At 39.9% G+C, this 27,009-nt stretch overlaps 1 protein-coding gene across 1 annotated transcript in view; it reads right to left on the reverse strand.

The window, feature by feature from the left end:
• The window catches only part of LAMA3 (laminin subunit alpha 3), a 122,209-nt gene that overhangs the window by 53,404 nt on the left and 41,796 nt on the right, over positions 1 to 27,009 (reverse strand). Inside the window, exons 15-35 of the mRNA XM_076329830.1 lie at positions 26,531 to 26,665; positions 25,022 to 25,159; positions 24,467 to 24,513; positions 23,424 to 23,523; positions 22,150 to 22,202; positions 21,656 to 21,761; positions 19,501 to 19,600; positions 18,881 to 19,037; positions 15,459 to 15,591; positions 14,037 to 14,179; positions 12,593 to 12,693; positions 12,327 to 12,480; positions 10,772 to 10,932; positions 8,421 to 8,529; positions 6,380 to 6,477; positions 3,938 to 4,103; positions 3,396 to 3,522; positions 3,169 to 3,308; positions 2,673 to 2,788; positions 1,936 to 2,147; positions 849 to 1,053 (exon numbers count right to left, since the gene is read on the reverse strand). Of these exons, the coding sequence (XP_076185945.1) occupies positions 849 to 1,053; positions 1,936 to 2,147; positions 2,673 to 2,788; positions 3,169 to 3,308; positions 3,396 to 3,522; positions 3,938 to 4,103; positions 6,380 to 6,477; positions 8,421 to 8,529; positions 10,772 to 10,932; positions 12,327 to 12,480; positions 12,593 to 12,693; positions 14,037 to 14,179; positions 15,459 to 15,591; positions 18,881 to 19,037; positions 19,501 to 19,600; positions 21,656 to 21,761; positions 22,150 to 22,202; positions 23,424 to 23,523; positions 24,467 to 24,513; positions 25,022 to 25,159; positions 26,531 to 26,665 (2,701 nt within the window). The remainder of the gene's footprint in view (positions 1 to 848; positions 1,054 to 1,935; positions 2,148 to 2,672; positions 2,789 to 3,168; positions 3,309 to 3,395; positions 3,523 to 3,937; positions 4,104 to 6,379; positions 6,478 to 8,420; positions 8,530 to 10,771; positions 10,933 to 12,326; positions 12,481 to 12,592; positions 12,694 to 14,036; positions 14,180 to 15,458; positions 15,592 to 18,880; positions 19,038 to 19,500; positions 19,601 to 21,655; positions 21,762 to 22,149; positions 22,203 to 23,423; positions 23,524 to 24,466; positions 24,514 to 25,021; positions 25,160 to 26,530; positions 26,666 to 27,009) is intronic.

The raw sequence follows: 27,009 nt of genomic DNA on the forward strand, positions 1-27,009 counted from the left end.
TTTGTTAGAACCCTGCAAAAACATAGCCAAACCAATCAAACTGAACTAATCCTGGCCTTATGCAACCTACTGGCTATCAAGTATTTGCACTTGCTATTTAAGGACTCGATCTCCCCAAGGAAACAACAGAAATGTTCAACTACACTAATACTCACAGCATCTGAATTTAAGATAATCCCCTATGACTGTGGCTGTATGCTATAAATGTTTTAGAGAATATCAATAAGAGAATAAAACTAAAGAATTTATTTTTATTTCAGTACGCTGAGTTACAGAAAAATAAGCATATGTCATACAGAAGGCATAATTTTCAGGGCAATTATCAGCTATGGCTCCAACTGAACAGTATCTTCCAAACAGACAGTACCTATCATCAAAGTTTCTCAAAGCTCACTGCAAGCACTCAAGCTTTACAGTATTTAAAAACACCACTGGACTGAAACCCAGACATCAGATTGTGGAAGGTCAACTGCATAATTTTAAGAATTTGGGAGATAATGTACACCATTACAAATGAAGTACATGTCCAGAAGTCAGGAGCTCTGATCTGAGGTCCTCTATAAGATGGACAGAGATTCAGGGACTTACCATGAGTGACGTGGCATGTCACTGGCAAACGGAAGCAAGCCCAGGAATCCCAAATCCCACCATCAGCTACCTGCACAAACCATGTTTCCACTAAAACACTGCGGGTATCCCTGAAACAGCTGAGTCCTCACTATTGCCAAGTACTGCTTAAATCCCTATTCATCATCATCAGAGACTCCCACATCCCATCCAAATACCTGAAAAGAAGGATGAAGCAAACCACTCGTGCATCATTTATAATGCACATAACCCAAACTTACTTGCATTGCCCATTGGTTTTTTCACATTCTGGGCTTGCCACATTAACGACTCCTTTTTCTGAACAGTTGCAGCTCTCGCAGCCAGCAAGAGGGTGATAGCTGAAGTAATGTTTCTCGCACACTTCACACTTTGGTTTCACGGTTCGCGGAGGGCAAATGCATTTACCAGTGACGTCATCACAAAGACGCTGCCCACAGTTGCATACTAGGTCAAAGAAAATGTTCTACAAATTAATAACATCTCAACTTACAATGATCAACTCTCATCGAACTTGTATATGAAACAAACACACACAACCTGTATGTATAAATGACATGATTCTTTTCTCTCTTCCACTAGTTTTAAGCTCAGCTGGCTTATTTGACTTCGACTATCACAGTGACGTGAGACTGAGACAAACCAGGGTCATGGAAACCAACTATGTGACTGTAATGGTTGTTTCAAAGAATAGCTTGAGACCTTGGCTCTTTTCCACAGACTGGTTGCTTAACTTCACCACAGACATTATTATCTCTTCCCAAAACTGCCAAGCATTAAACATTGAATAGTTTCGGTGTTAAGGGCACCACTTTTACAAAGTAACATTAATAAACATAGAGTATAATATCTGGGAAAGCAGCTGAAGACTGTCGGTGTAATCTATAAATCTGCTGATGTTAAGAATAACGTCAGAAAAAGAGGAATCAAGAATGCTGACTCTGATTATGTATGGAAAATCTTGAAGGTATAAACTGGTATACAACAGTAAGAACTTGGAAACGATTTAGCAGTCAGTGCAGAAAAATCCATTCGACTGCAAGAGTGGCAATATGGATTTTCACCAGTAAAACCAGTAAGCCTACTACACCTGATCAGACAACACATGCGAAGGCATACTTCTTTGTGAACTAGGTGTACTTAAAGGGAATGGGGTTACTTCTGTGTTAAAATGAAAGCTATGCTATGCTAAATCTAAGATGGCTCAACCGGCCTCTCATAGGATCAAGCCCTATAAAGAAATATGAGGCTGTGGTACCTATGCAGTAAAATCGGAGAATTAAATAAAAGGTCGGGTCAGGTGCTGAATAAGTCCGAGCATGTACTTACACTTGCAGAATGGAAATCCATAGTAGCCAGTTTGGCATCGGCTGCACTGACGACCGATGACATGAGGTCTGCAAATACACTGTCCTCCCAAGGGGCTGCAAGCAGGGCTCGTGGCACCTGCGCTATGGCAATTACATGGCAGGGCTCCGTTGTTGTAGAAAGCCACTAGTGACCTTACAGAGTCCTTACAGAAGGCCGATGATCCTTCTGGGCTATTTAAATTGAAATAGAAATCCTGTAAGTACTGGCACTTGGGAATTGTTATGAGCGTGCTTTGCAGTGGTTCAGTAAGTTAGGGTCCTGCCTTTGTTCTTTGACATAAGGATTGCATCAGTACACATGAGAGGATATACTTTAATTAAATTAGTGGTGAATGGCTTTGAACATGCAGGTAAGAGATTTTTTTTCAAAGAAAGTGCGTATATTAATCATATCAGTTCAGACATGCCAAGCAAAATACCAAATACCAAAGATGGAAATACCAAAGACAGAAAGATGACACAGATTTTCCTCTTTTGTACTGTGAGCAATAAAGCTCTACCTTTACATTTCATTTACAATAGAAAGTTACGGAAAAATTACTCATGGAAATTTAATGGGCCAGCATAAGCCATGAAAAGCATTTTAATGTAGCACAATGATGGGGATTTTAAACATGTGTCTTTAATACAGAGTGAAAATAATATTAATTCCCAGCTTGTTGTCAAATGTTCAGTTTTTTAGAAAGCGATGCTTACTCAATATAAAAACTGTTTCCTCCACATTGGCTGATAAAATCAAATGACTTGTCCACTGTCTTTTTGTCAAGAATTTTGTAACTGTAGGTGTCTGCTGGAACAACTAAGACATTTTCCTTAAAACAACAAAAAAGCTAAATTGTACATTTCAGAGAAAAGCAAAAGACACAAGCTACGGTATTTATATATTTAAATGTTGCTTCATTATGCATTCTGGATTTTCTCAAAACCCGTAACATTTTAACTGAAAAAAAATAGGAAAATATACTTATCTTCCCCCCAGAGCTGTGATGCTACCAGCAGTGTACAATAAAAACAGTGTATGGTATCTTAAAAATTTAAAATAAAACAGAAGCAGTGCACAAGATCCTAAAAATTTGAAACACAACATTAAAAACCAAATTCTTTCCTTTTGGCTTTCATCTTTGCATCTATCTCTAAATGAATGGTGAAATTGAGGATAACATTTCCAAGTACACTTATGTAATAAACGTACCAGAACCAGCATTCTGCCATCAGGTATCATCACCGTAACAGAGACCTCAGGTTCAGAAATTTCAAGCTCAATTTGGTTTTCTGCAATCACCTGATCCCGACAGCCAGAGGTATGAGGGCAGAAAGAAGCATTGAAGGAACCTAGAAGAAAAAAAGTAATGCCAAAAAATGCTCCATGTGCCAAAACGCTGAGAAAGGAAAGGGGTTCGATCAAATTCAGATGCTTACCTGACCACACACGTCCCGCATCCACACGCACTTGCACGGGGAACACTGGGTGTGCTGGCTGATAAAAATGTACCACAAATACGTATCTGCCCAAGCGGGGCACTCTGCCACTCAAGGTAATCTGGTTCTGCAGAAACAAGAACAGGTCTGATTGATAGTATATTTGTTTCGTGAGATATTCTTGGGTTTATGAGCTGTGTTCTGTGCCACCTACCTGCAATGAAAGAGAGGGGGCTTCGCATCTCTCAGGAAGTTAACAATCTCTTTGAAGAGTATGGCATTACAACTGCACGCTCCTATCTGTCTGCATGTCAAGTATATTTAATGCTATTCCGCAGTCTGTGAGACTACTGCCTAGTTTATTAAGAAGCTGGCATTTTTGTTTCTCTTTCTGTGTATTATCTTGGTGGCTTACTCAGTCTGCAACATTTTGATCATATCACGTCATTCAGTTTTGATTCTCTTAAAGTGCTTCATCTATTCAACTTTACTAAGAACATACTTTGTGACTTAGGAAACAATATTTTCAAAATATGAGATACCTGTAATGGTGTCAAGGTGACCCCATTAACTGAGTCAGAAGGTAAGGGGGCACTCAGCGGATCATAGAGTATATCTCTCCGTACTTCAGAAATTTTCCCATCCTTGAATGCATCCAAAACCAAAGCCGCCGGTGGAGTTTCATGCACTGAGGGAATGCATGTTGCACTAAACACAGAGTTATATTAATTACTCTTGGGGCCAGGAGAATTCCTTAGGCATCAGGAAAGAAAAAGCAGACAACTCACAAAAGTTAATATATTAGAATGTAGTACAATTAACAATGCAATAGTAACCACTGTTACTCTTTGGATTCTATGTAAATGATCAGAAAGTAAATGAAAACAAGAGGTGCGGATTTAATGCACAAAGGGGGAAAATGTACATCAACTGATTTTATTCACTCAGAATTTCAATAACCTGATGAATGTCAATGGAAAGACTTTGCTAAGGAAGATGAAACCTAAGGAAACCAAGAGTGTTCAAAAAACCCCAGTTAAATACATTTTAGTGAATCCAGTTAGCTACATTCACCAGAATCTGTACTAATACTGAATTCTCAGTTCTACAAATATTTACATAGGCGTATCCTTTAAACATGCACGTTTTCCCACTGAAGGCAATGGGACTACTTAAGTACTTAGAAGTTAAGTATACCCTCAAATATTTGTAGAATTGGAGCCAAAATAAATAACAGTGCTCCTTGAAAGCATCCTTATTCATTCACTGCTGTGTTTAACTATTTCTTCCCTGGTATATTTAATTCTGAAGAACTTGATTGAGAGAAGTATTTTCCAAGACTGCAGGAGAAAATGTTTTGGGGGGGTTCCTGCCAGTATTTGTTCACTTCTCCTAAGTACTCAACAGACAATGATTAATCTTTGCTCAAGACAGGCCCAGAACTGGAATGGCAAGTGTGTTTCAGGGCCAGGATTGAGATGTATTTGCCAGGCCTGTGTGGGAAATGACGTGCAGCATCCTGCATAATACTGTTAAACTGAGCCAAGACTCTCCGTCTTTCAACTCGGTGAACACTAAACACTTTCAGGAAAGCAAAAATACTGCCAGATAATGGTCGTAATAACAGAACATAAACATAGAGTAAACTATGCAAATATAACAAGAGACTAAAAAAAAACCACAACACAAACCCAAAGTAAAAGGTACAAATTTCTACATTAGCTTTATTTTAAATCATGTTTTTCACCCAGCCCCCTTCCCCCATTTTACTCAGAATATAAATGCGCAGGAATGCAAAATACCTTTGGTGCGAGGACAAGTATCTTCAGTCTTAGAAAGCTACTCTGAGTTGTAACACTGAGCAGGAGAATTAAAGCTGCGATTCAATGCTATGCATGCTTGGAAGCCAAGTACAGTCACATGCTTTTATCCAATTTACTCTCCAGATTTTTCTGCTTGCTATTTCAATTCAACCATTGTATTAGAAACTACCGTCTGGAAAACTATTAGACATAGTCACCAACGCTTTCTGCCTCTGAAGTCCTGCAAATGACATTCACTTTTACTTTGAGGCCCTTCTCATTGCCAGATCAGTAGGAACAAAGCCTTGGGAATAGCATCACGAGGGACATCCTGGGGAGTGCAACAGGAACTGAAATGTGGGGCTCCCTAATTTGGAAGCTGCAGTGATAGTTTCTCTCTGGCCCAAAAATTAAAACATATGGAGACGGGAAGACCTTCAACAGGACGGAGAAAGTGCTCTGCAGAACCCCGAACTAACCACTTGGGAAGTGAAAGTTCAGGTTCAGATGTTCACAGCAAGAGAAGAGCCATCAACCTGGGTCAATCAAGCTGTATGTAGGTGCTCTAATTACTGGTCCTATACAAGTATAATGGAGGAGAAGGATCACCTGGCGTTGCTGTGCGGGGTGAATGCTGAGGGCACACCTACCATATGGGCCCCACGATGAGATGGACAAGGGAATGGCTTGTTTGTGAAGCGGTTTACATGTTGAGTAGTTTGATGCTGCCAAGTTGAGCTGGCGGATTTGTGCCTGAAAGGGCAGTCACATCCCCTTCCTAATGACAAATTAAAGCCATTTTGGAACAGCTGAAGCAGTAACGTGCAGAATGAAACTCCAGATGGAGCGGTAAGCATTTCAGGCCACCGAAGTAGCAATGTTTCTCCAGCTTGGACACCTATCATACTGGACGGTGTGTGAAAGATGCATGTTTTCTAACGCATCAGCACTCAGTAGTTCAGATGGGCCAGGAAGAGGCTAGTATTAACAAAATCCTGCGCAAAGGCTGTCTAGATTAACACTAACACTTCGGCTTTTTTACAAATACTACTTCACAAAAGTGGCCTACAAATCACCTGTGAGTCACTGAGCAAAGGGTCATTCAAAAGAATTAAAATCCCATTTAGTCTGCCTTTCAAGGTCTTCTTCAGAAAATACGAAGGATAAGACCAAGCAAGTTACCTTCCGTCATGGGCACTCCTGTAAGCAGCTATGCACTGTACTTTAGGATCCACATATTCTGGAGAAAATTCGTCAGCTGATATAATACAAACCTTGTGCTGAAAAATAAGCACAAGGCACAATTAACAATTAACACTGTAAATAACAGGGCCAGGCCCGAACAGGGAGGATGAAGCCTAATTTTAGCATGGGGAGACCTAAGCCCAAAGCCATGTTCTGTCATGGACTTCCCACAAGATTTTGGATCCCTTTACCTGCCTGCACCTGAATGCCTCCGTGCTGAATAGCATTTTTCTGTCCTTCTCAGGGCAATGTTGGCTGTTCAGAAGTTAAATAAATTAAAACGTAAGTAAACATATGGTAGTGGGAATGACAGAAGACCAGCTCGCGGGGTCAGAAGCTAGGCAAGCAGTGTACAGAGATGGGAGGGAAAAGCCCTCATGTGTGGTGTTAGAGACTTTTGGACCCTGGGGGAATTCCTAGACCTTCTGCAATGCAGGCATGAACACTTGCTAGCACAAAGCCCGTAGGAGTGAGTTTCAGTGACACCCGGATTTCTCCCAATAGATTCAGAACTCATTTTAAAAGCCAACCAGACCTCATATGATTTTTTTTTTAAACTAAAACTAGACATGAGCAAATGAAGCTGTGGTAGTCCTGCTGTAGCCATGGTGATAAGGACGTAAGTGAAGGCTTGTGGGTAGACACAACAGTTTGTACTAATAAAATATATTACCTGCACTTACAAAATACGTAAGTGGAGGTTACAAAACTTGCGCATGAACTACTTGAAAAGGAGATAAAAATGCCTGATAAGCAGTAAGATAACGAGCACCATGTATTAATAGAAATAAAAATTGCATAGGGAGAATTCATTAATGTGCAAAGTGATTCAGTTTAGAAGCAGGTCCTAAGGGAGCTCAGCTTGTGTTTTAGCAGTAGCGAGCAGATACTAGAAACCCTTTGTAAGCTAGAAGGCAGAGTGCTAAAAGTCCCCTTCCTGGGCAGCAAACATTGTGCCTATCCTGCATGTAACGACCCACAGGACTCCAGCCCATTGCAGCAGAACAAGGGTAGACTCTGAAGCTCTGAACTGCACTTTATGAGCTGCTAAAACGTTGCTGTGAAACATGGTCTGGGTTTAGACAGCTCGTATGCATCAGTGTGAGATAAAGACTATCAATATATAAAGACTACCAATATATATCAATAACATATTCAGAGAACGAAAACTAGAATTTAGAAATAAAAATACAGACATTCTTAGCACAAGAGACTTCTACATGTGGCGATACAGACTAATAATATCAATGTCTTTTGGATAGGGATCTTGTTAGCACCGCAATTGCTGCAGGGAGCCAACAGACAGTTTAAATGGTATTTGTTCACACTGAACACTGCCTTATGAAATGAAGAAAGCATGTATCACTTGTAAATCCTAATAGTTCCACGAAATTAGTGTATGTTTATAGCTGGGTTTCAACTCTAGATTTTAACCAACTGTGTAACTCGCCTTGTGTTTCTAAAATTGAAAACAGAAACAGAAGAAAATTCAGGCTCCAGAAAAGTGTATTCCTTGTGTGGCCAAAAGAGGGCAGTGAAGGTTTTTTATTCCAAGTATTTAAAAGTTCTATCATTTCTAAAATGCATTTATTACCTGAAATTTTGTAAGAGAACGAGAAAATCCCATATGGGTTTTGAGGATTCAAAAAAAGTGAAAGTTAAAGGAAAAGAAATATAATGATGAAGTATAAAAGCTACCAGCAGATTTTTCATTTAAAGTTTACATGTAGAAAAGAGAGAGGAACTGAAATAAAGAGAGAGTCGGAAAAACCCTTGCCAAGAAAGGCAAATTTCTGTTTATCTTTGAAACTGACCAAGTTTGACTCAGTATTCTCTGAGTATATATAGAGAAACATCTTCAAGCATCTAATATACATCCTTTCACATATTACCATAGAGCATGTGAACATAGAGAGAAAAGTATCTCTCTTTACCTGAGAACAAGTATTACAAAAGGGAAAAGAAAACAAAAACTTACCAGAAGAAAATTAATTGATGATGCCTTAAGATGTATCTTTGTATCTGCTAGAAGGTCATAGACTGCAATGCGATTCCTATCGTCAACTACAACGCTGCGACAAAGGAACCTGAGACAGAAAGCAGGATTAAAATTGAGCCCGCTGGCATTGCCGTGTCGTTTATGCTATCACCTAGCTCAGGTGCCTAGCTTTTGGCTAGCCTCACCACTGGTGCCTAGCCGTCCTGCTGGATCATAAGTAACCTTTGGCCACTGGTGAACATGCAGTATCCTCGCTAGTGAGATAAAGGATGTACCATGTACAAAATACTGCTTGTCTTTTGTGGGTCGACCTACTCAGAGCCCAAACCTCCAGACCTCAGCTCAGATCTCCATTTGAGCTACTGCTTGAAGTAGGATGTGAATAGACAGGTACACATACATGCTATCTGCAGATGCTTCCAAGCTGTGTAACATGACATATAACTAATATTTTGTGCCTGGACCGTGCTCCTCGAGGTGCCAGCACGTACCAGCTGCTGCTTTCCACTACTGCCACGCGCCGTTGATGGTGTGGATCAGCAGCTCTTGCCCACACAATGGCAGTTGAGCAAGTCTTGATTTTAGGAAGCCATCTGTACACTGAGATACTCCTCAATACAAGTGAAAAAATGTAGGTCTGCCTCTTATGGACTATCTTCGATTGGCTGCGATCTTTGCTAAAGACAAATACATACTAAAGAGAAAGAGTCTTCAAAAGTCTTGAAAGTTTGAACTCTGCCTTGTTCAGGGAGAATGACCCCTGCAACTTGCCAAAAGTAGCAACAGTTCCCTTTTGCTAAAGAGAAGTCGTCACATAAGGGTCTAATTTCTTTTCTTTCTTCTGCGCTTCTGCTCAGCTAGGCCAGCCAGCACGCCGTGGGTGAGACGCTGTAACCACCGTACAACTGTTTCTCTATTTCTCCTCTAGGAATCAGAGAATGAGAAAGCTTCACTCTTGTTTAGAGCACAGCTCAGAAATAGGGTCAGCTCAGGGCTAAGGACATTTAAGACTGGACAAATATAGGTCCCTTATTTGTGATTTGCTGGAAGCTTGCAGTGTTTTATTCTCTTACAGTGTTTTATTGGGAATAATCAAGCTCACAGAGCTATAACATGGCCTGGCACAGTATTTTCCTGATTCTACAAGTTACTTTTATCTGCATGTACCTGACTAGGTCATTTCTTGATTTTTTTTTTAACAGAAGAGACTTGTAGCTTCCTGCTTAGGAAAGATGACACAGCAACTTACTTGCAATGTGACTATTAGCTTGATGCAGAATGGCCGCAGAAGGGATTTACTGCATTGCTACATTAAAGTAGCAAGGGCTTTCTTTGTCTTTTCATGAGCGAGTTCTTAGTGTATCATATGAACAAACAAGTATGTTCAAAATTAACCCATAAAATGTGTTTGGGGAAAAAAAAGCAATAAAATGGAAGATTTATAGCAAGTCGTTTGGGGCTCAAAGTGGTACATAACAGGCTAAAATAAGAGCTTTCCCCAGCAATAACCTGACAAGGTCACTGCTCCGTATAGCTCTGCTCCGTATCACAAACATGCTGATGAAAATGATTTTTCTTACTGGGCAATTTCATCCTGGATATCCCTAAGCCTCCAATCTGCCAAACACTTGGCTCACGGGAAAAAGGGATGCCTGTCTGTAGTCCCCTGGCACTGGGTAGGCTCTCCCAAGGGCACAAACATCTGCAGGATCACAATCCTAATTTGAATCATAAGCTGAAATGCTGAAGTGTTAAAGACAATCTCGCTCAGGACAGACAAAATCTGTTGTGCAGAAACATCTGCAGTAACCTCAGTAGTCAACAAGGACAAAGAAGCATTCGGCTGAAGACCTTGCCTACAGCCTAAGAGCCTGTAGGCTCTTAGAATTTCAGAGAGACTTTCATACTTCTGCTTCAGCAGATCTTGTTAGAAATGGTGGGAATACTCTTGTAAAACTGGCTGCTACTTTTTTATAGCCAAAGCCCTTGGACACGCTTTTAACTAAATAAAAACACTGCAGGCATTTGCAGAAAACAGTGATGCTCTTTCACCGGACTCCGAGATTAATAGCTTATAAGGATTTATGAATGTACATAAGAAAAGTAACCCTTTGTATAGGAAAACAGTTTACTGAAGCAGTCGCAATATTTAATGAGCTGATGGCACAGAGATAATTAAAAATCTGTACAATACCCACAGAGTCATGTACTTGCTTTTAAATCACCCTAAAATTCAGTCTATATAGTAAAACGGATTCCAATATATAAAAAGTACAATTATATCCTAAATGCTCATTTATTCACTTAGTGATTACTTCAGAAATTCTTACCTGTATTTACAACTGTATATTCTCACTCTGCCTTCAGTGACAGGTCCAGGGCTATGTATTACTACCTCGGCAGTGTATAACCGATCCTCTTCATTGGCATATTCAAAAACCAGAACGTAGCGACCGACTTGAGTAACATTTATGGTCATCTGTAAATTGACCTAGGTCAAGATCATTGAAAAAGAAAAAAGCCATTAGATTTTTCACTCCCTTTCTTGCAGGAAGCTCCCTTTTCCTGCCCTGCAAGCCAACTGGTCAGCATTAGTCCAGGGCCAATCCTGTAATGTCTCAGCAAAAGACATCCAGCAGAATGGAAGCAATGCTTATAAATATCACTCTGTCCACTGATAAGAGTCAACCAAGTTCAAGAAACAACTGCCATTATAACAGTTCTAGGAAGGCTGTAAAATAATCCTAGGAAATGAGCATATTATTATTTCTCTTCTCCCCAGTAGAAAGTACCAGTGAGGAAACTTTAATGATACTAAAAAATTGTCACTATCATCTCTAAGCTATCTTTAATAACATAAAAATTGAGTCTACTTCTCCACTGAAAAAAGTATTTCCAGGAACACAATTCCTACTACAGCAGTGCTGTATATTGATTCCCTACAAAGAGTGAAAGCACCTTCTCCAGCAAACAGCCAATGCCACCTTCTGAAGCATCAAGTTTTTCTTTTAGTTTACCTGCACAAATTGGTCAACACCATATTGATGCAAAATACTTCGAAGTAGTTGCATGGAAAGTGCTGTGGTTACAGAGGGGTTTTGCTACAGTTGGCTATATAATTATTTTCAAATTTAAACTGGTTTTTCTCAATATTTCCGTAGGCTACAAACACTTGAACACGTAAATAATTCTGTCAACAGCCCTCTTGACTTCACTGCAATTATTCATACCAGGAAAGTTTTGCACATACATCAGTGATGAAGCACCAGGGCCTGTGGCATCTAAGTATTCTTGTTGCACTTGGTATTTTTAAAAGCAATATCCAAGCACAGTAATAGAGGGCATAATCATTTTACATGTAATTATCATGTACTTGATAAAATACCTTATTTTTACCAAACACACTTCTAGTATAACTCTTCATTTCATGAAACGTATGTTTCTCTTTCAATGGACCTACAGCAGTGGCGTAATTGCTTCTGCTTGTTTTTTGGTAAAGCAAATATTTTACGTAAGTATAGTTATTTAAGAAAAAAAAAGATTGAGAGTGATGTATGTACACCATTTCTGCTGACAAACCATTATGCCATTTCTGCTGCAATTAAACAGTATGCTGAACAAGCCAGTATGCCTAAAGCAGAGGGATTTTTATTTAATAACATACTTTTGTCAGAGTGAAATGTCCACTCTAGTCACAGTTATAAATCTGCCTACACTGATCCGTTGACACAGTTCTGTATAAAACGCAGAACTTGGCGCAGAGTCTGTTTTAGGGATGCGTTACGGATCTGCAAATCCTGAGCTGTAAATCCGCAACCGTTTTAGTCCAGTAGGTTTATAGTCAACAGTGCAGATGGGACTGCAGTTAGCAGGCAGGAATCTGACCTCTCTTCCACTGATACGGGTCATCACTGGTTGATCAGGAGTTGGCTGTTGCACGGGTATTCTTCTGTATTCTCCCCCATGTCTGAAATACGCTGCCTCTGAACCAAGGACACAGGAAAATCTGCCCAATGGCAAATGCTGATAGAGCAAGCAGCTTACACAAAAAAAACCCAGACAAAACACAGGATTATTATTGTTTTCAAGTGCAGCAGGATAATAATAAAATAATCCACGGCACTGGTTTATTCTGTAGCATATATACTGACTGCTCTGTTGAAGCGCGTCCTGAATAGGTGCAAGGCTCTGTAACTTGTATCTGCAAGATGGATGCTTCGTAGTAATCACTAGGTAACAGCACCATATAATCCTAAGAACAAAGAATACAACAAATGCAAGACCATGCAGAAAATTACAAAAGGAACATCTCTACACTTTCACAATGTAGCAATGAACAAAACCAAGCGCATAAATAATTTTTACAGAGGCTATCTGCAAGACGTGGATTTTTTTTGTTGTTACATGGGCCAATAACATCAGAATGTGTCTCCCTAACTCTATTTATACCTTCATAGAGATGGGACAAAGGCAGCTGCCCTGTGAGCAGGGAAACCCTGAAGCCGCTCGCCCACCATGTGTTGTACAAGACAGTGCTCATAAAGGAGCCTCCCCACGGCTTGGTAACACACAGCCAGCCGGGTGCAGTTTTCACCCATGAGCACAATCCACATGCACACAACTCAGCTCTGCGTGACTCCACGAGGGAGATTCGTGTATCCCAGGTGACTTTATAAAAATATTCCATGTAATCTATTAAGCTGTGCTTCAAAAGCTGGTATATTTTTGCTCTGCCTTGCCTACTTAAATTAACATATTAAAGCTTATTTATAAAAACTGTTATTGTGAGAACATGCTGGGCTAAGATCATTAATAAATTCCTTTTCAAAGGTATTAGTAAAAAAACCAAGCACAGTAAGTACTGTCACTTTCAGCAAGAAATATGTTTGCAAGCTCTTTAGTAACATTTTATGTGGTATTCCGTAAATTTAACAGAGCCCCAGGCTTAATGACTAAAGACACTGGCTACTTGTTAACCCTATACAATATACATATGAATTTCAGTCTGCTGTCTTTGTGATCACACGTTTAAGGTTTTTCATAAATGATCACCTCAAACTATTTGTCTTTTTATAGCAATTTCTCAGAACCGTTGTCAGAAAATTTTTCAGTTTTTCAGTGAGTGAAAGGAGAGTAATGATGGGAGGATAAAAACATTTAGAAAATGACCTGCTAATCATGCAGCCCATCTTATAATACTTTTCTGAAGAATCTTTGTCAAGAAACTAAGGCCTTGGTCATCTGTGGCTGAGCCAAGCTTTAGATACGACATCTGATATGTAAGAATTATGAATTTCTGTGAGCATTTATGCTCAACCAATTGTGCTATATGTTAATATTACTTTATCCTTTGAAGATACAGATTCCAGATAGACTTAAAGTCTGTAAGCGAAAGAAAAATTAGAGCAGGTGAAAGAGAAGAAAAAAATGAAATAAGAGGCAGAACTGTAGATTTTCATAATGATATTCTGCTGTTGTACTCTTTTCACAAGTGTTGAATTTCAATTGCTCGCACGGTTCTTCCCGGCAAATAACTCCAGAGTAGTACTATCATGACAGCCTTCAAGCACTTGTTTTCCTCAATTGTTTTCTTACCAAGAGGACTTCCTCTGCCATTATACTGACAGTCCACGTGCCTGGAACCAGTGAGAAAGGCTCTGTGGAGCTTTTTCCTGGGATTGTGACAAAAGCGGGCTCCTTGCTGGGTGGGAAGACAAACTCTTTGCTCTGAGCAGCCCCTGCCAGCAAAAAAAAAATCAAGCAAAAAAATAAGGGACTGTGTAAAATGCATCTACTTGCTTAGTGTGCTGGACTGATGATTTAATCCATTAAACTTGATCTAACAGGAGCTGATCAATGCTTTTCTGTCAATACGTATTAACAGAGCATTCAACCACACACAGTGAGCTACAGAGCTATGCAGTGGTTGTTGTCTTTGTTCTTATTAGTCTTGAGCAAATTGGTTCAGAAAGGCAGAGCTCTGCCCCTGTAATGGCCAGATTTGCAATATTCTGAAATGCTCACTTCTTCAACTTTCCCCTTCCATTATTTTGCATTCAACCTGTCTCTGCACTGACTCACAATATGTTCAGCTGACACAAGGCCTCTTCTCATGCGGCTTTCAGCCAAATATTTCAGATACTGGAGGTTCTCAGTAGCATCTAAAATGTTTAGCTACAGATAGTAACTGAAGGTAACTTCTGGGCAGAGTTGATGTACAACAGAAACATAGCTGCGATATGCTTTATCAAAGAGAAGTCGTAAGGATCAATTGTTATGAATATTAGAGGTTTCCTCTTTGAAGCCCCTGTGCACAGACAAAAGCTGGTTCCCTGCCTCCCAGGCAATATAAGCCAGACATGACCACAGACTGCTGCCACTCTGCTGAGTGGTATCTGTGAAGTCTTCAGTTTTGACTCCTCCGAATTACTAAAAGAATCTATGACTAAACTCCATTAGTTCCCATCAGTGTGCTGAGGTTAGGCATAATAAGAGATAATCCTGCATATGGGCTTGGGATGCCTCTACCATTCAAAGGATATGGAGTACTTATCTTTTATCAGAGCCCAAAAAGCATCACATGCTATCGAGGTCTGTAATCAGAGCTAACTTGGTAGATTGGATTCATCATTAAATAAATGTTATTCATGGAATGAAGGCAGAAGCCACTTTTAAACTGAAATATTAAAGGCAAGTAAACCAAAATAAGTGCTGTTATCCCTTCTTTAAAAGCTTCATAAAACACACAGTTCAGAGCTTCCAAGTGCAGAACTGAAAGTACTGAGTTTGGCAAACATTTGAAAAAACAAATATTGATTACTACTGTAAGCAGGGGTTTCATGCAAACACAGCCACATCAATCACACGGCAAAATATATTAGGAAAAGCACAAAAGCACCAACACTGTTAAAAGCGATGCATTTTCAGCAACATTACAAATTTGACTTGGGTGCACCTTGAAAAGGCTCCTCTGATCTAACATTCATCTGATCTGTTGCGCCGTTGAGTTGCACCTACCTGTTTCAGGCCGAGACTGACAAGCAGATATGCGACCAAATAATGTTTCACCTCCAGGGTTAATATACCTCAGGATAATGCGAAATAAGTAGAGGTTTGATTTTTCCACATTCAAAGTTATCCTCACTTCATTCTGAAAAATGGAAGTTAATAAACAAAAACAGCCGTAAAGTGCTGAATAGAGGAACAGTTAGAAGCCATGCAAGCAACATACTAAAGTCCTACAAGAAAAACGCACATGCAGACAAGTATATACTGGAATGGCAATGCTGGTGTATGACAGAGGAAGACAGGCAAGCCTAGTGAGAAAATTAATTCACTTACAAGTATAATTAGTGCCAAAATGCTTTCCCTCAGCAACTGAGATCTTCCCTTTAGAGCTTTTTGAGCCCAGGCTGACATAGCGGAGGACTAGGTAGAAGAGCTTAGGGGAAGCCACAGTGACAGGCACAACCACCTCTGGCTGGGAAAAATAAAAAGAAAGGGAAAAAGGAGGAAAGGAAAGTATATTACTTGTTACTAGCACCCAGAGAAAGAAAAACCATTTGGCAAAGATAAACTCCATAACAGAAAAGAAAGGCTTGGGCAGCTTACAGAAGAATATAGAACAAAACCTCCTGTGAAATAAAACTCTTGTTGAATAACAGCTTATCCAGAAAGGCACAGAATTGCTGAACTAACATGTGTGTTGATATTGCACCTTGATACATGGACAGTATTTTACTGTTGTTCTCCCCTCCCATGCCATAAAGGAGGCATATGGTATCAAGGGTTGTCCATATTCCTGGCTTCCCAAGGAACAGGCCAGAATCCTTGATCCTAGTCTGAGATCACACACAACGCTCCACAGCATGCAGACGTCTCAGACCATCGCTGAAACTTCTGCTCCTCCACCAGATCCTTCCGTTTCTTAGAGATGCGATACAATACATGACTCTCTTTGCCCTGGGGCTGAACTGACACCTCTGGAGCCACGCAGTTCTCGAGCCCACAGGAGGCTGCATTCACACAACCCCCATTATTTAGTTTGCAGAGCAACAGAATCGGCAGAGATGTGTTCAAAGGTTGGTGGTGGAGTAGGAAAAAATAGGATTGGTGCAACCTCAAGGGTTTGGCTTCCTTCCTTCCATCCTAAAACCGAAAGCTCCCCTCATAATCCAACTCCCACCTGTTCACCCATCACAATCCACTCGCTGTCCCTTTCCAAGATGCTTGTGGTACAGTGACCTCCGCACCACTGTGGTCCATTCTGCTTCCCCAAATGCACACAAGTTTTCTCTGTTCCATACATTTGAGAATGGAGCGCAAAGCCTCATTTTCTCTTACTCCTAAAAGCTACAACAAATGCAAGATTGCCAGCTCCCATAGCTGCTCTCAATGTATATTTCTCAACTCCGTCATCGTCCCAGAGACCTCCACCTTCTTAACAGAAATGCAAAGCAGAAAGCAAAGATACACATACAACAGATGGCAGGGCTGAGAGATCTACAGAGACTAGATAGCTAAAATCTAGGTGATTGCAGAAGGGCAATGGACCAGAATGGACCATACAGACAAGTAGGGGAAGGTTTTACAAGTGTTGTTTTAAATGGAGAAGGATGACTTCTGAAGGATACTACATGGATAAGATAGGCACTGAGGGAACACTTGAAAAATAGATACGAACAAAAAAGAAAAGGCAAAAGAAATAAACATGCTTCAGGAGATTTATCAAAATGGTTTCTAAGCTTTTATGGAAAATCTGGAAGACACAGTGAAGGGAGAGAAAGAAGACATATGTGAGGAATAAGGGAGGAAGAGATGTCGGCCCCCGGCTTCAAGAAAAGGCAGAGAGTGGGGAGAAATTATTCTTTGAGCTCTGTCACAAACTTAGGCAACTCTGGCCAGTGCTTTAAAATCCGAGCCCGACTGTCAGCTTCTCAGTCTATAATGAGACACCCATGTCAGCAGCATGACAGGGCACCAGTGATCTCCACTGAGGTCACACACAGCCTATTTATTTCACCACAAAAATTTTTAATTGTATTGAAATAGTTTCTTTTCACAAAAAGTTGTTACATTAGCCTTTTGTGTGGCAGATACGGTAACACTATTTGTCTTCTACAAAATAAATGTCAGGACGATTATCAGGGTCCTGCAAGACACAGAAAATCTATGTCAAAATTAGGAAAGTTCCTTGAAATGAAGAACGTGAGACTATCATCTCAGTTATGCAAGGATCTAACTAAGGAGGGCCTGGAGCTGGCAATTACTTACATGAGTGAAAAGCTTTATGCAGGTAAGAAAAATAAGGCACACTTTTAGCAAGAGTAGACACTAAGGCCTTTCACTACTTTTACAAAATGCCACTGGATATGAAATGCAAAAAGCAGCTGAGTTAGAAAGCAGAAGTTAAGAAATCATAGCTACTGGAGAGTTGCCTTCATTTGTGAATGTGGAGTAATTCTGAAGATTCAACAAATATGAGCTCTGGGATAAAAAAAAACCCAGAAGAACAAAGAGGAGAGAGTGACAAATGAAGAACAGAAAGGAAATCACTATGCTTGTGCAATGGTTACGTGCTTATGTCTCAGTCTATAGTGATCCATTAGTCCTTGGACAACTTACCGAGGCTGGACACAACTATACCAGAGTACTACTTTTAAGAAGAGAGAGAAAATCCCATTTATTGCTCAAATCTACTGTTTTAAAATCCTGGTTCACTTGCTCAGCAGTTCAATCAGACAGGTCCCTTCTCACACAATTAAATTACGGTGACTTTCTTTCTGTGATTTACTTATTCCCCCTGCTGTTGTTTAGTTTATTTGTAGACTGTCATGAGACTGAAAGAAAAGTTGCCAATATGCTACTGCTCAGAGCTTCTTTTACTGATTCACACATTTTCCTGTTTGCTGTAATGTGAAGGTATCATTCCTAATAAAAGTTGGCGCCTTTCTCTTCTTCGCCCAATATAAGTTGCAAGTGTAAGAAGACTTCCGTGACAGCACTGTGATGGTACCTGAAAATCTTATGGATACAGACTGCCACAGAATTGTGTAATTCAAATTATTTAGCCAAGCATCAATCTTCTGCTGTTTCCGCTGTCCTTGGCATGACAAGAATTTCTGCACTTAGTATTACAGACTTTAAAGCTATTAGTTCGTTTCTTTACACCTATTGCAAAATGCGTATTTCTCACAAAAAAACCCTCAAAGAACATTTCTGAAGAACACATATTTGCACAAGCAATGACCAATTTACAATAATACCAACAATCACTAATCCAAACAGCGACACAAGTGCCAAAGGGTTCAGATTAGTGAGATCCTGTCCTTTTTTTCTGGTTTCTCCATGACCTTGCACACACATAGCAGTACTATAGGGACATACATACCATACACTTATGTTTTCACCCCAAAGCCTTGAGCAAAATACCAGCTTACTTGTACAGAGGACATTCGGGCATATCCTCTCCAGCTGAAGCTAGGAAATTCCTGAGGATCATAGCCAAACCGAATTTCCCTTCCCTTGAGGGTAGTACCATCTTCAATCTCAAACTTCATGTGGTGCAGATCAGGGAAAAAATAGTTTTTTTCAGGCCTTTCAAGGAAAAAAAAAACAACAAAGAATTACCAGTCGCTGTATGGTCTAAATCTAAGAGCATAAAGCAGTGGAAGGGAGGTGACCTACTGATGACTGAGGAATCCTGATAGCAGCTACTGAATTCAAAACAGCTGATAAGATGGATGTAATGAGAATTCTCTTTCCAGAAGCTTTTACAGCTTACATACGTTTTCCTATATAATGCTTGATAGATATATAGATACACATGCAATACTATTGCAAAACAGGTATTGGTTATTTAAGGAACCAAGTTAAAAAATCTTATTAAAATAACAGAAGAAAACTGCTCAGCAAAATTAATATAGACAACTAATACAATTTACCAGCTTATTTATCAACAAATCCAGAATCTCACGTGAAAGGATAGCAAGGGACTTGTGGGCAGTTTCAAAAGAACTATGCTGAAGCACGAGCTATCAGGAGCTACAGCCAGACTCACTCCCGACAGGCCGTCCCCACGACGTGCGCTCTGCACTGGCAGCCACCCAAGGGCTCGGCACACGCTGGGCTGAGGGATCCTCCAACATCACACCGGCAGCCTGTCAGGCAAAGAGCAGAAGCCAAATATCCCATGAGAAAAAAAGTGATGAAAGTTATTAGAAAACAAACCTCGCTTCCGCTAATTAAACACTGTTAATGACTCGTTTCCTCCTTCCAGAGCCCTTCAGACTCCCCTCCCCTCAGACTCTTTCGAACACATGTTAACACACATGCATGAGCTGCAATTATTTCTGGCTTCCCATGCTTGTGGTTGTTTTCTTTATTTCTCCTTGGAATGTGACAAAAGCCACTTTTTTTAAAAATCACAAGTAATAAGCCATGCCACATTACTAAATGCAGGACTACAGTTTTGCAGAACAGCCATTCAAATGTTTTGCTGATAAGTCAGAATTCCTAGAGCAATATCACGATGAATAATTATTTGGAAAAAAAAAAAAACCTAACTTACAAAAATTGTAAGATGTTAATTTTTCAGAGTCTGGTACCCCAATATTTAATTTATCTTACAAAAATTGCACACAAGAACATATGTGTTCATATAATAGCATATGCATATTTTTAACCAATACTGGACAACAATATTAAATGACTTTCTACAGGAGACAGGACTTGTGGCACAAACTAAAGGACACCTCTAGTAACGGAGGTATAATACATCGTACTAAAGAACAAGTATGTCTAGGCTAAAAATTTCAAGCTGAATTGAAAGGTTAAAAGTTCCTAAACACGTATTTACATCATAGTGTAAAAGCGTCCTATTTTCTAAGACATGTTAAGCACCTGTAATCATAGAATCATAGAATCATAGAATCATTGAGGTTGGAAAAGACCTCTAAGATCATCGAGTCCAACCGTCAACCCAACACCACCATGCCCACTAAACCATGTCCCTAAGCGCCTCATCTACACGTCTTTTAAATACCTCCAGGGATGGGGACTCCACCACTTCCCTGGGCAGCCTCTTCCAATGTTTCACCACTCTTTCAGTAAAGAAATTTTTCCTTACATCCAATCTAAACCTCCCCTGGCGCAACTTGAGGCCATTTCCTCTCATCCTATCGCTTGTTACTTCGGAGAAAAGACCAACACCCACCTCGCTACATAATCTCACTGAAGTCAAGGATAATTAAAGTATTTGACACCTTTGTGAAACCAGATCCCTTTCATTAGCTCCTTGGTTTGCACATTGGGCATGAAAGCTTTGTTTGCTACAGTAGCCATTATTTTGAACTTTGCACATATTAAATGATTGTTAGAAGTACTTCAATGCTTTAGAAATAAATCTCTTGCATCAACCCTGGACAGGTGTAAAGCACACTGAGGTCAGTGAAAGTGCTTTCAATACTTTTAACAAACCTAAATCTACAGTGGGGGGACAAGGAGGGAAGGGCACTCTTGAAGTAGCCCTACATCACTCAAAACACATGGCAGAGCAAGTATCCTTCAGAAGAAGGACCACTTTCTCCACATCACAGCTACATCTGGCTCTGCTTCAAAACACATTGAGCCCTGCGACAAAGCAATACACGAATATACCTGCAAAAAAAAGAAATCAAGCTAGTATCTGTTGTAACATTTTAAGTTTTTATGGCAGCAGCAGACCTTAGAAAACCGCTAAGCGGAACAGACAGCTACCACTCTTACAGGTAACGCTTGCAGGAAAACCAACCATCCCTGGCCCCACAGCTCTGGAGAAGGAGTGAGAGGAAGAATGACTCTCAGTTATCTTATTTGATAAGATAACAGCTTTAGCAGGGCCTCCTGCGATCTCACTGCGGGCTTTGACAGAGAAGCCTCAGGCAAGTGGTGGTAAATGAGGCACCGGGGGAAGGCGAGATGAAGGACGATGAGCTCAAAGAGGATCACCTTTCCTCACGTGAGCGAGCCACAAAATGGCTGGGAACCACAGTGGTAACATCTGCCTTGTTCTTTCTCCCTTTGGAAGGCAAAGGAGGAGTTACACGGCTTACAAGCAATTACAAGCAGCAGTGCAAAATGCTGTGCACATGAGTGATTCAACAAATACATCCACATGTTCAAAATACAACCTGGGGAATTCTAAAGACTTCCGAGATGTCCTTTATTCATTTTACCTCGGCAGCCGAAATAATTCTTGTTTTCGAGAGCATAATAACCAGCTTCACAAGTGTCACAGGAATCTCCACAAACATTAGATTTGCAGTAACAATGCCCATTTTCCTGTGAAGAAAAGAATTTCATCAAAAATGTTTCAGCACCTTTCTCGGAACTTTAATCTTTCAATACTTTGAATTCCCTCTAATTCTAAAGAGGAAGAACGTTCTAATCTCAACAAAAAATATTATCGGACACAACTTCTGTCATTTATCCTCTTCAGTGAAGAGACTAGAAAACACATAAACTCAAGATGATGAAAAATCTTCAGAACTTACACATCCCTAGGATGTATAAAACTTCTGTATAAAACTGCTCCTCTGCTGTATAAAACCAGCCACTTTATGTGCAAAAGCAATAATCGGTACTAAGACTTCTACCTTACCAAATCTTACAACAATTTATCTTTACAAAAATCAATTTAGTTAATGTCTTTCTTTTAATTTCACTTTACCTGTTGACATTCTCCGACTCCACTTAGTGTTCCACTCACATCACACTGGCATGCTGCACAGATAAAAAAAGACAATCTGCATTTCGTCTTTCCAAGATACTTTCCAGGAAAAAAAACCCACCACCCTGAATCTGCAGTTTTAAGTCATAGTGCCACAAGGTGGATTTTACTCTGGAAGGTTCAGAATAGCAGTTGGATACTGGCACAAGGTGAGAAGAAAAAGCAAAGGAGAAAGAATGAGGACTTCTGCGTATGTGCGATTTACTGGTGTGTTTTAAAGTGTTCTAACTTGTGTTTAACAAAAACAGTCTTGAGTTTGGATTTACAATTGTTTTCTTTCTTAGAAACATTCAGACAATTGATGCAAGAGAGTGTCTTCCAGCCTGACTGGCACCTTCTATTCTGCAGTGCTACTTTGGGACCAGTTCAACTCTCTGTACGAAAAATAAATGAAGCAAATATTGCAGGAAGGAGCTATGCTGACCTAGAGGTTTGGTGAAACCCAGTTTTGACTCTGTGACTGAAGGCAGAGAAGATGAATTACATGAAAGGTGCAGTAATTAATCTTTGAGGAGATGTTTAGACTGTATAGTATTTAGAGATTTAGAGTCAAAGATGTAATGATATTGGTATCGGCTCTAAGGCTAGTCATCCTATCTGGGTGGCTATTGTGGTGGAACCTGTTGGAAAGGAAATAGTTGTGGAGAAAAAAAATCTTTAAAGATTTTTTATCTTTATCCTTTTTTAATCTTTAAAATTACTATTATCTGCCTGAAAAACACACACTCACTGCTAGCAAACATTAAAAATAGCAAACAGATCAGTATTATATAGACATGAACTGTAACAGATTTGTCACTCCCTAAGGCCACAAGGCGGCTTTTCACTCCTCTACAAGCTAGAAGATGATAATAAATGAAAAAGCACCTTTTTCCCAAAACAATGAGCCAAATTCTGGTTTCAATGTTAAGGGCAGAAATCTCATCTCGCTCCAGTAAAACTGCCATAAGGCCATATGAAGCACACATCATTGTAACTCAGAGCACACCTTAGTCCAGCACTAGCAAATGCTCATGAAATTATGGTCTAATTTCTAAAAGTAACTGCTGGTATCATGGGTAATTTGGTGTTACACTTAAGTAGCATGAAAAACATGCTGTTAACGAGTTGTGAAAGTCACTGAGCACCAAAGATGGCGACAGCGAATAAAGATAACTTTCAAAGGAATTTAACACATTCCATAAGCCAAAGCAATATGTCATGAAATATGTCACCTGTACATCCCTCAGGGTTTTCTTTGGCCAGGTTCCAGTACAATGGTTTGCATTTACTACAGGTAGGACCTTCAGCGTGCTGAAGACATTGGCAATAGCCCTAATGACAGAAAGGAGTTAATATGGGTTCATCTGTTTCATAAAAAACATACTACTCTTTAGTACTAAGAAAAACCTAACATTATTAACAGTTCAGGCAGTTTACTGACTTTTACAGATGCATGGAAACTGTGGCTGATTCAGACTTCTTAGATTTTTCTGTCTCGTACTATCAGCACAGGATTGTTCCACCCTGCGTATTTTTTCCGTATCTAATTTATTCTAAATGTCCCAACGGATGTACTTTCCAATTCTTTTATAGCCTTATTAGAACTGCTCTAAAGTATTAACTGTTTTGTAAAAAGTTTAAAAAACAAATTTCCTTAAAAATAATCATTAATTTTCATATTTACTCCTTCCTTTATTGGTGGAAGACACACATAGGTGTATACATGAGCTTATATAGATACCTCTTCCATCTGTCAGACTTATCCTCTAGGTCTTCTTTGCTACACGTTTAGCAATGACTGTGATTTCTGGTAATACGCTACTAATAATAACATCAGTGTATTAATAACAATAATAGTGGAATAGCAACAGTTACAAAGAGATAATAATTTTTTCAAGAATAATTTGATGCTGAAATGGCCCATTGCAACCCAGAAGCAGAAGGTCTTTGAGACACGCATAGGTACATATGCACATCTGCATGTATATATCAGTGTTCTAGCATACCAAGAAGACATAAACAGTATGCATATTCCATATAGAAAAGATTTAAAAAAGAATCCTTTTTTACCAATCAGGTAATTGCACTGATATGATCGAAGAACAAAACACAAAGTTTATTTCCACTCTCGCCACTGTTACTCTGCAAATAAGCTCGTGCAATTCTTTCACAGTCTAAGAGCAGGCTTCAGGGCTTGAGCAATGAGGTGAATGCGTTCAGCAAAGGCACATGAATTATTAACACGTATTGTTAGCTGCAATGGTAGAATACTTACGGAATGAGAACCAATGCTACCTGAAGGGTCACATTCGCTGTTGACACCTTTATGAAATTAAAAAACAAACACATTGCAAGATCTTTTGAAAACAGAGCTGTGGAATGTAGTAGTGCAGAAGTACAATGTAGCAGGTGTGAGTTTGAAAGGGCTTTTTAATACAGTTACCTTGGAGGGACTCAAATACTTTAAACTTCAAGACCAGCAGAAGCCTTTAATAATGATTTTTCAAATGTATATTTAGCCTAGTTTAGACTACCCGGTTTGGTATGCAAAGTAGTCACTTGAAAAAATATTGTACTAACCTACAGAACTGAGAGACATTTTCCTGTGCCATCATCTAAAAAAGGTTTTAAACTTATCGTTCACTTAATGAACTAACACAGAGAACGATGAATAAGCGCATCTAATATGTACTCCTGGTGTGTACCTCCCTCCCCACGCTTCAGTGGGTTTCTATAAAACTTTGCATGAAGCAGACCGCCCTGGACAACGCCGCAATAAAAACGGGGGCGACCCGAATCAGAATGGAGGATTTTCCCTCAGAAGTGTTACCTTTGCAGTAGGGGAAACTGTCGGCTGCAGAAAGGCATCTGTCGCACCGTCGCCCTGTGACGCCCGTTTGACACTCGCACTGCCCCGATGCTGGCTCACACGTGCCGTGCTGGGAACCGTCGGCAGAGCACTGACAAGCTACACAACAACAAACATTGACAGTGGTGGGTGGGTTCACCCAGTAGGTATCAAGCAATAACTTCCCAAAACTTTTGTACTGCAGAGGTCTGAGTACTATTTGTCTAGAGTGTTCTTCATTTTTCTGTGCAATAAATAGCTCGCAAGGTCCTCACCCCTGCTTGGAACCTATAAGTTTGAGGTGACCTGTACCATCTTGGCATTGTTTTCTTCTTCTATTCTTGACAGAAACAGGTGGGATTATCTGAAACCATAATAAACCTCTCTTCTTCAGCTTCCTTGTCCCATCCTAAGAGCAGACTTGGTTTTGCCTTTCTGCTTTCTTGATCTTCTTATGGTTACAGAAAGCACAGGGCAGATTCTGTAACTTAAAAATATGATGGCAAAATATAGAATATAAAATTGTATGCCCATCACACCTTTAGATCTGAGGGCAGAGGAGGCCAGAAGCAAGCTTTGAAATACACCATGCAACAGTCTTACTGTTTCAGATTCCTACGTACGGTCTCAGTTTTGCAATGATTTATACACACAGGGTAAGTAAGAATAATGCCACAAAAAAAGAACAATGCTGCCCAGGGGACTAATTGCTCAGATAGAGTCTAAGGGTGAAATGGTTAATGACAATTATTTTAGTAAAATAGCAGCCAGTCTCCTAAAGAGAGAGAACAAACCTGTCAGATTATCTTTTGCTGTGGTTGTGGTGATTAGTAATAGCAGAATTCTGAGGATACATTGCTTCTTTAGCATTAATAATCTTTTGATTTCTAGGAAAGAGCAGTCCTGTTCATGATGATCAAGTAGCTTGCTGATTTTAATGAGAGAGCCTACAGGTTTCTCTCTGCTTGATGTGAAAAACCCATACAAACATTCTGGGCCTGATCAATTGATCCACGTGGGTAGGAAAAATTGTTGATATGATGGATGATTTGCAGAGTCAAGTCCTTCTAGACTAGGATTTATGGTGCAATATTGGCACACGTCAAGAGCACATACTAATAAACTTAAAAGTTTACAAGACACTCTATCAAATATTAGAAGCCCAAACCAGTTGAAACACAGCTTATGTTCTATAAGTTGAGTGAGCCAGAACTCATAAAGGCACATGCCCATTGCCCAGCCTAAGCTTTAGATTTCATATTTTAAAAGAGAGATACAACTGTGCCAAGGCCAAACGCTGTCATGCTCACATTAATACAACTAGCACAGGAACAGCGATGATGTGCCAGGGAGGACTACCAGAGCGCATGCCTGCCAGGAAGCCTGGCCACCGGCTGGATCTTCAGTGGTTTTGTTGCCAGCTTTGGATGGAACAAAACTATCATAGTCACACAGGTAACTCCAGTAAAAGGAAGAAAGGCTTTTACTCACGCAAGCAGCTGGGATAGCTGTAATAACCTGGAGCGCACTGGTCACATCTAAGTCCAGCGTAATTACTACGGCACAGACACTGACCTCTAGGACCACATGTATTCTCCACTGAGCCAACAGCATCACAGTTACATTCTGCACAGAGAAAAAAATAATAACTATCCTAACAGATGCATGTCTAAACCAGTAGTTATTTAAACCAGAGTTTGCAAAAAAAAAGTCGCCTTTGAATGTAAAGTAATCATGAGGAATCCAGACGAACCATAATTTTACCGCCAAAAATAAATATCCTGAAATAGATGCTTGTAATGTAATTGCCTCCTCAACCATTGATAATCAGGTTCTTACTGCAATTCTGTAATGTACAGTTTAGAGATTTAGTTTGATGCCTTGCAAAACACGTGTGTAAGGGACAGAAATCCTTCTTAAAATGGAAAGAACGTCACATGAGAGAAGTACTTATCTTCAAAAAACAACCT

Source organism: Aptenodytes patagonicus, chromosome 2, assembly GCF_965638725.1.
Source record: "Aptenodytes patagonicus chromosome 2, bAptPat1.pri.cur, whole genome shotgun sequence".
Classification (NCBI taxonomy): Eukaryota; Metazoa; Chordata; class Aves; order Sphenisciformes; family Spheniscidae; genus Aptenodytes; species Aptenodytes patagonicus.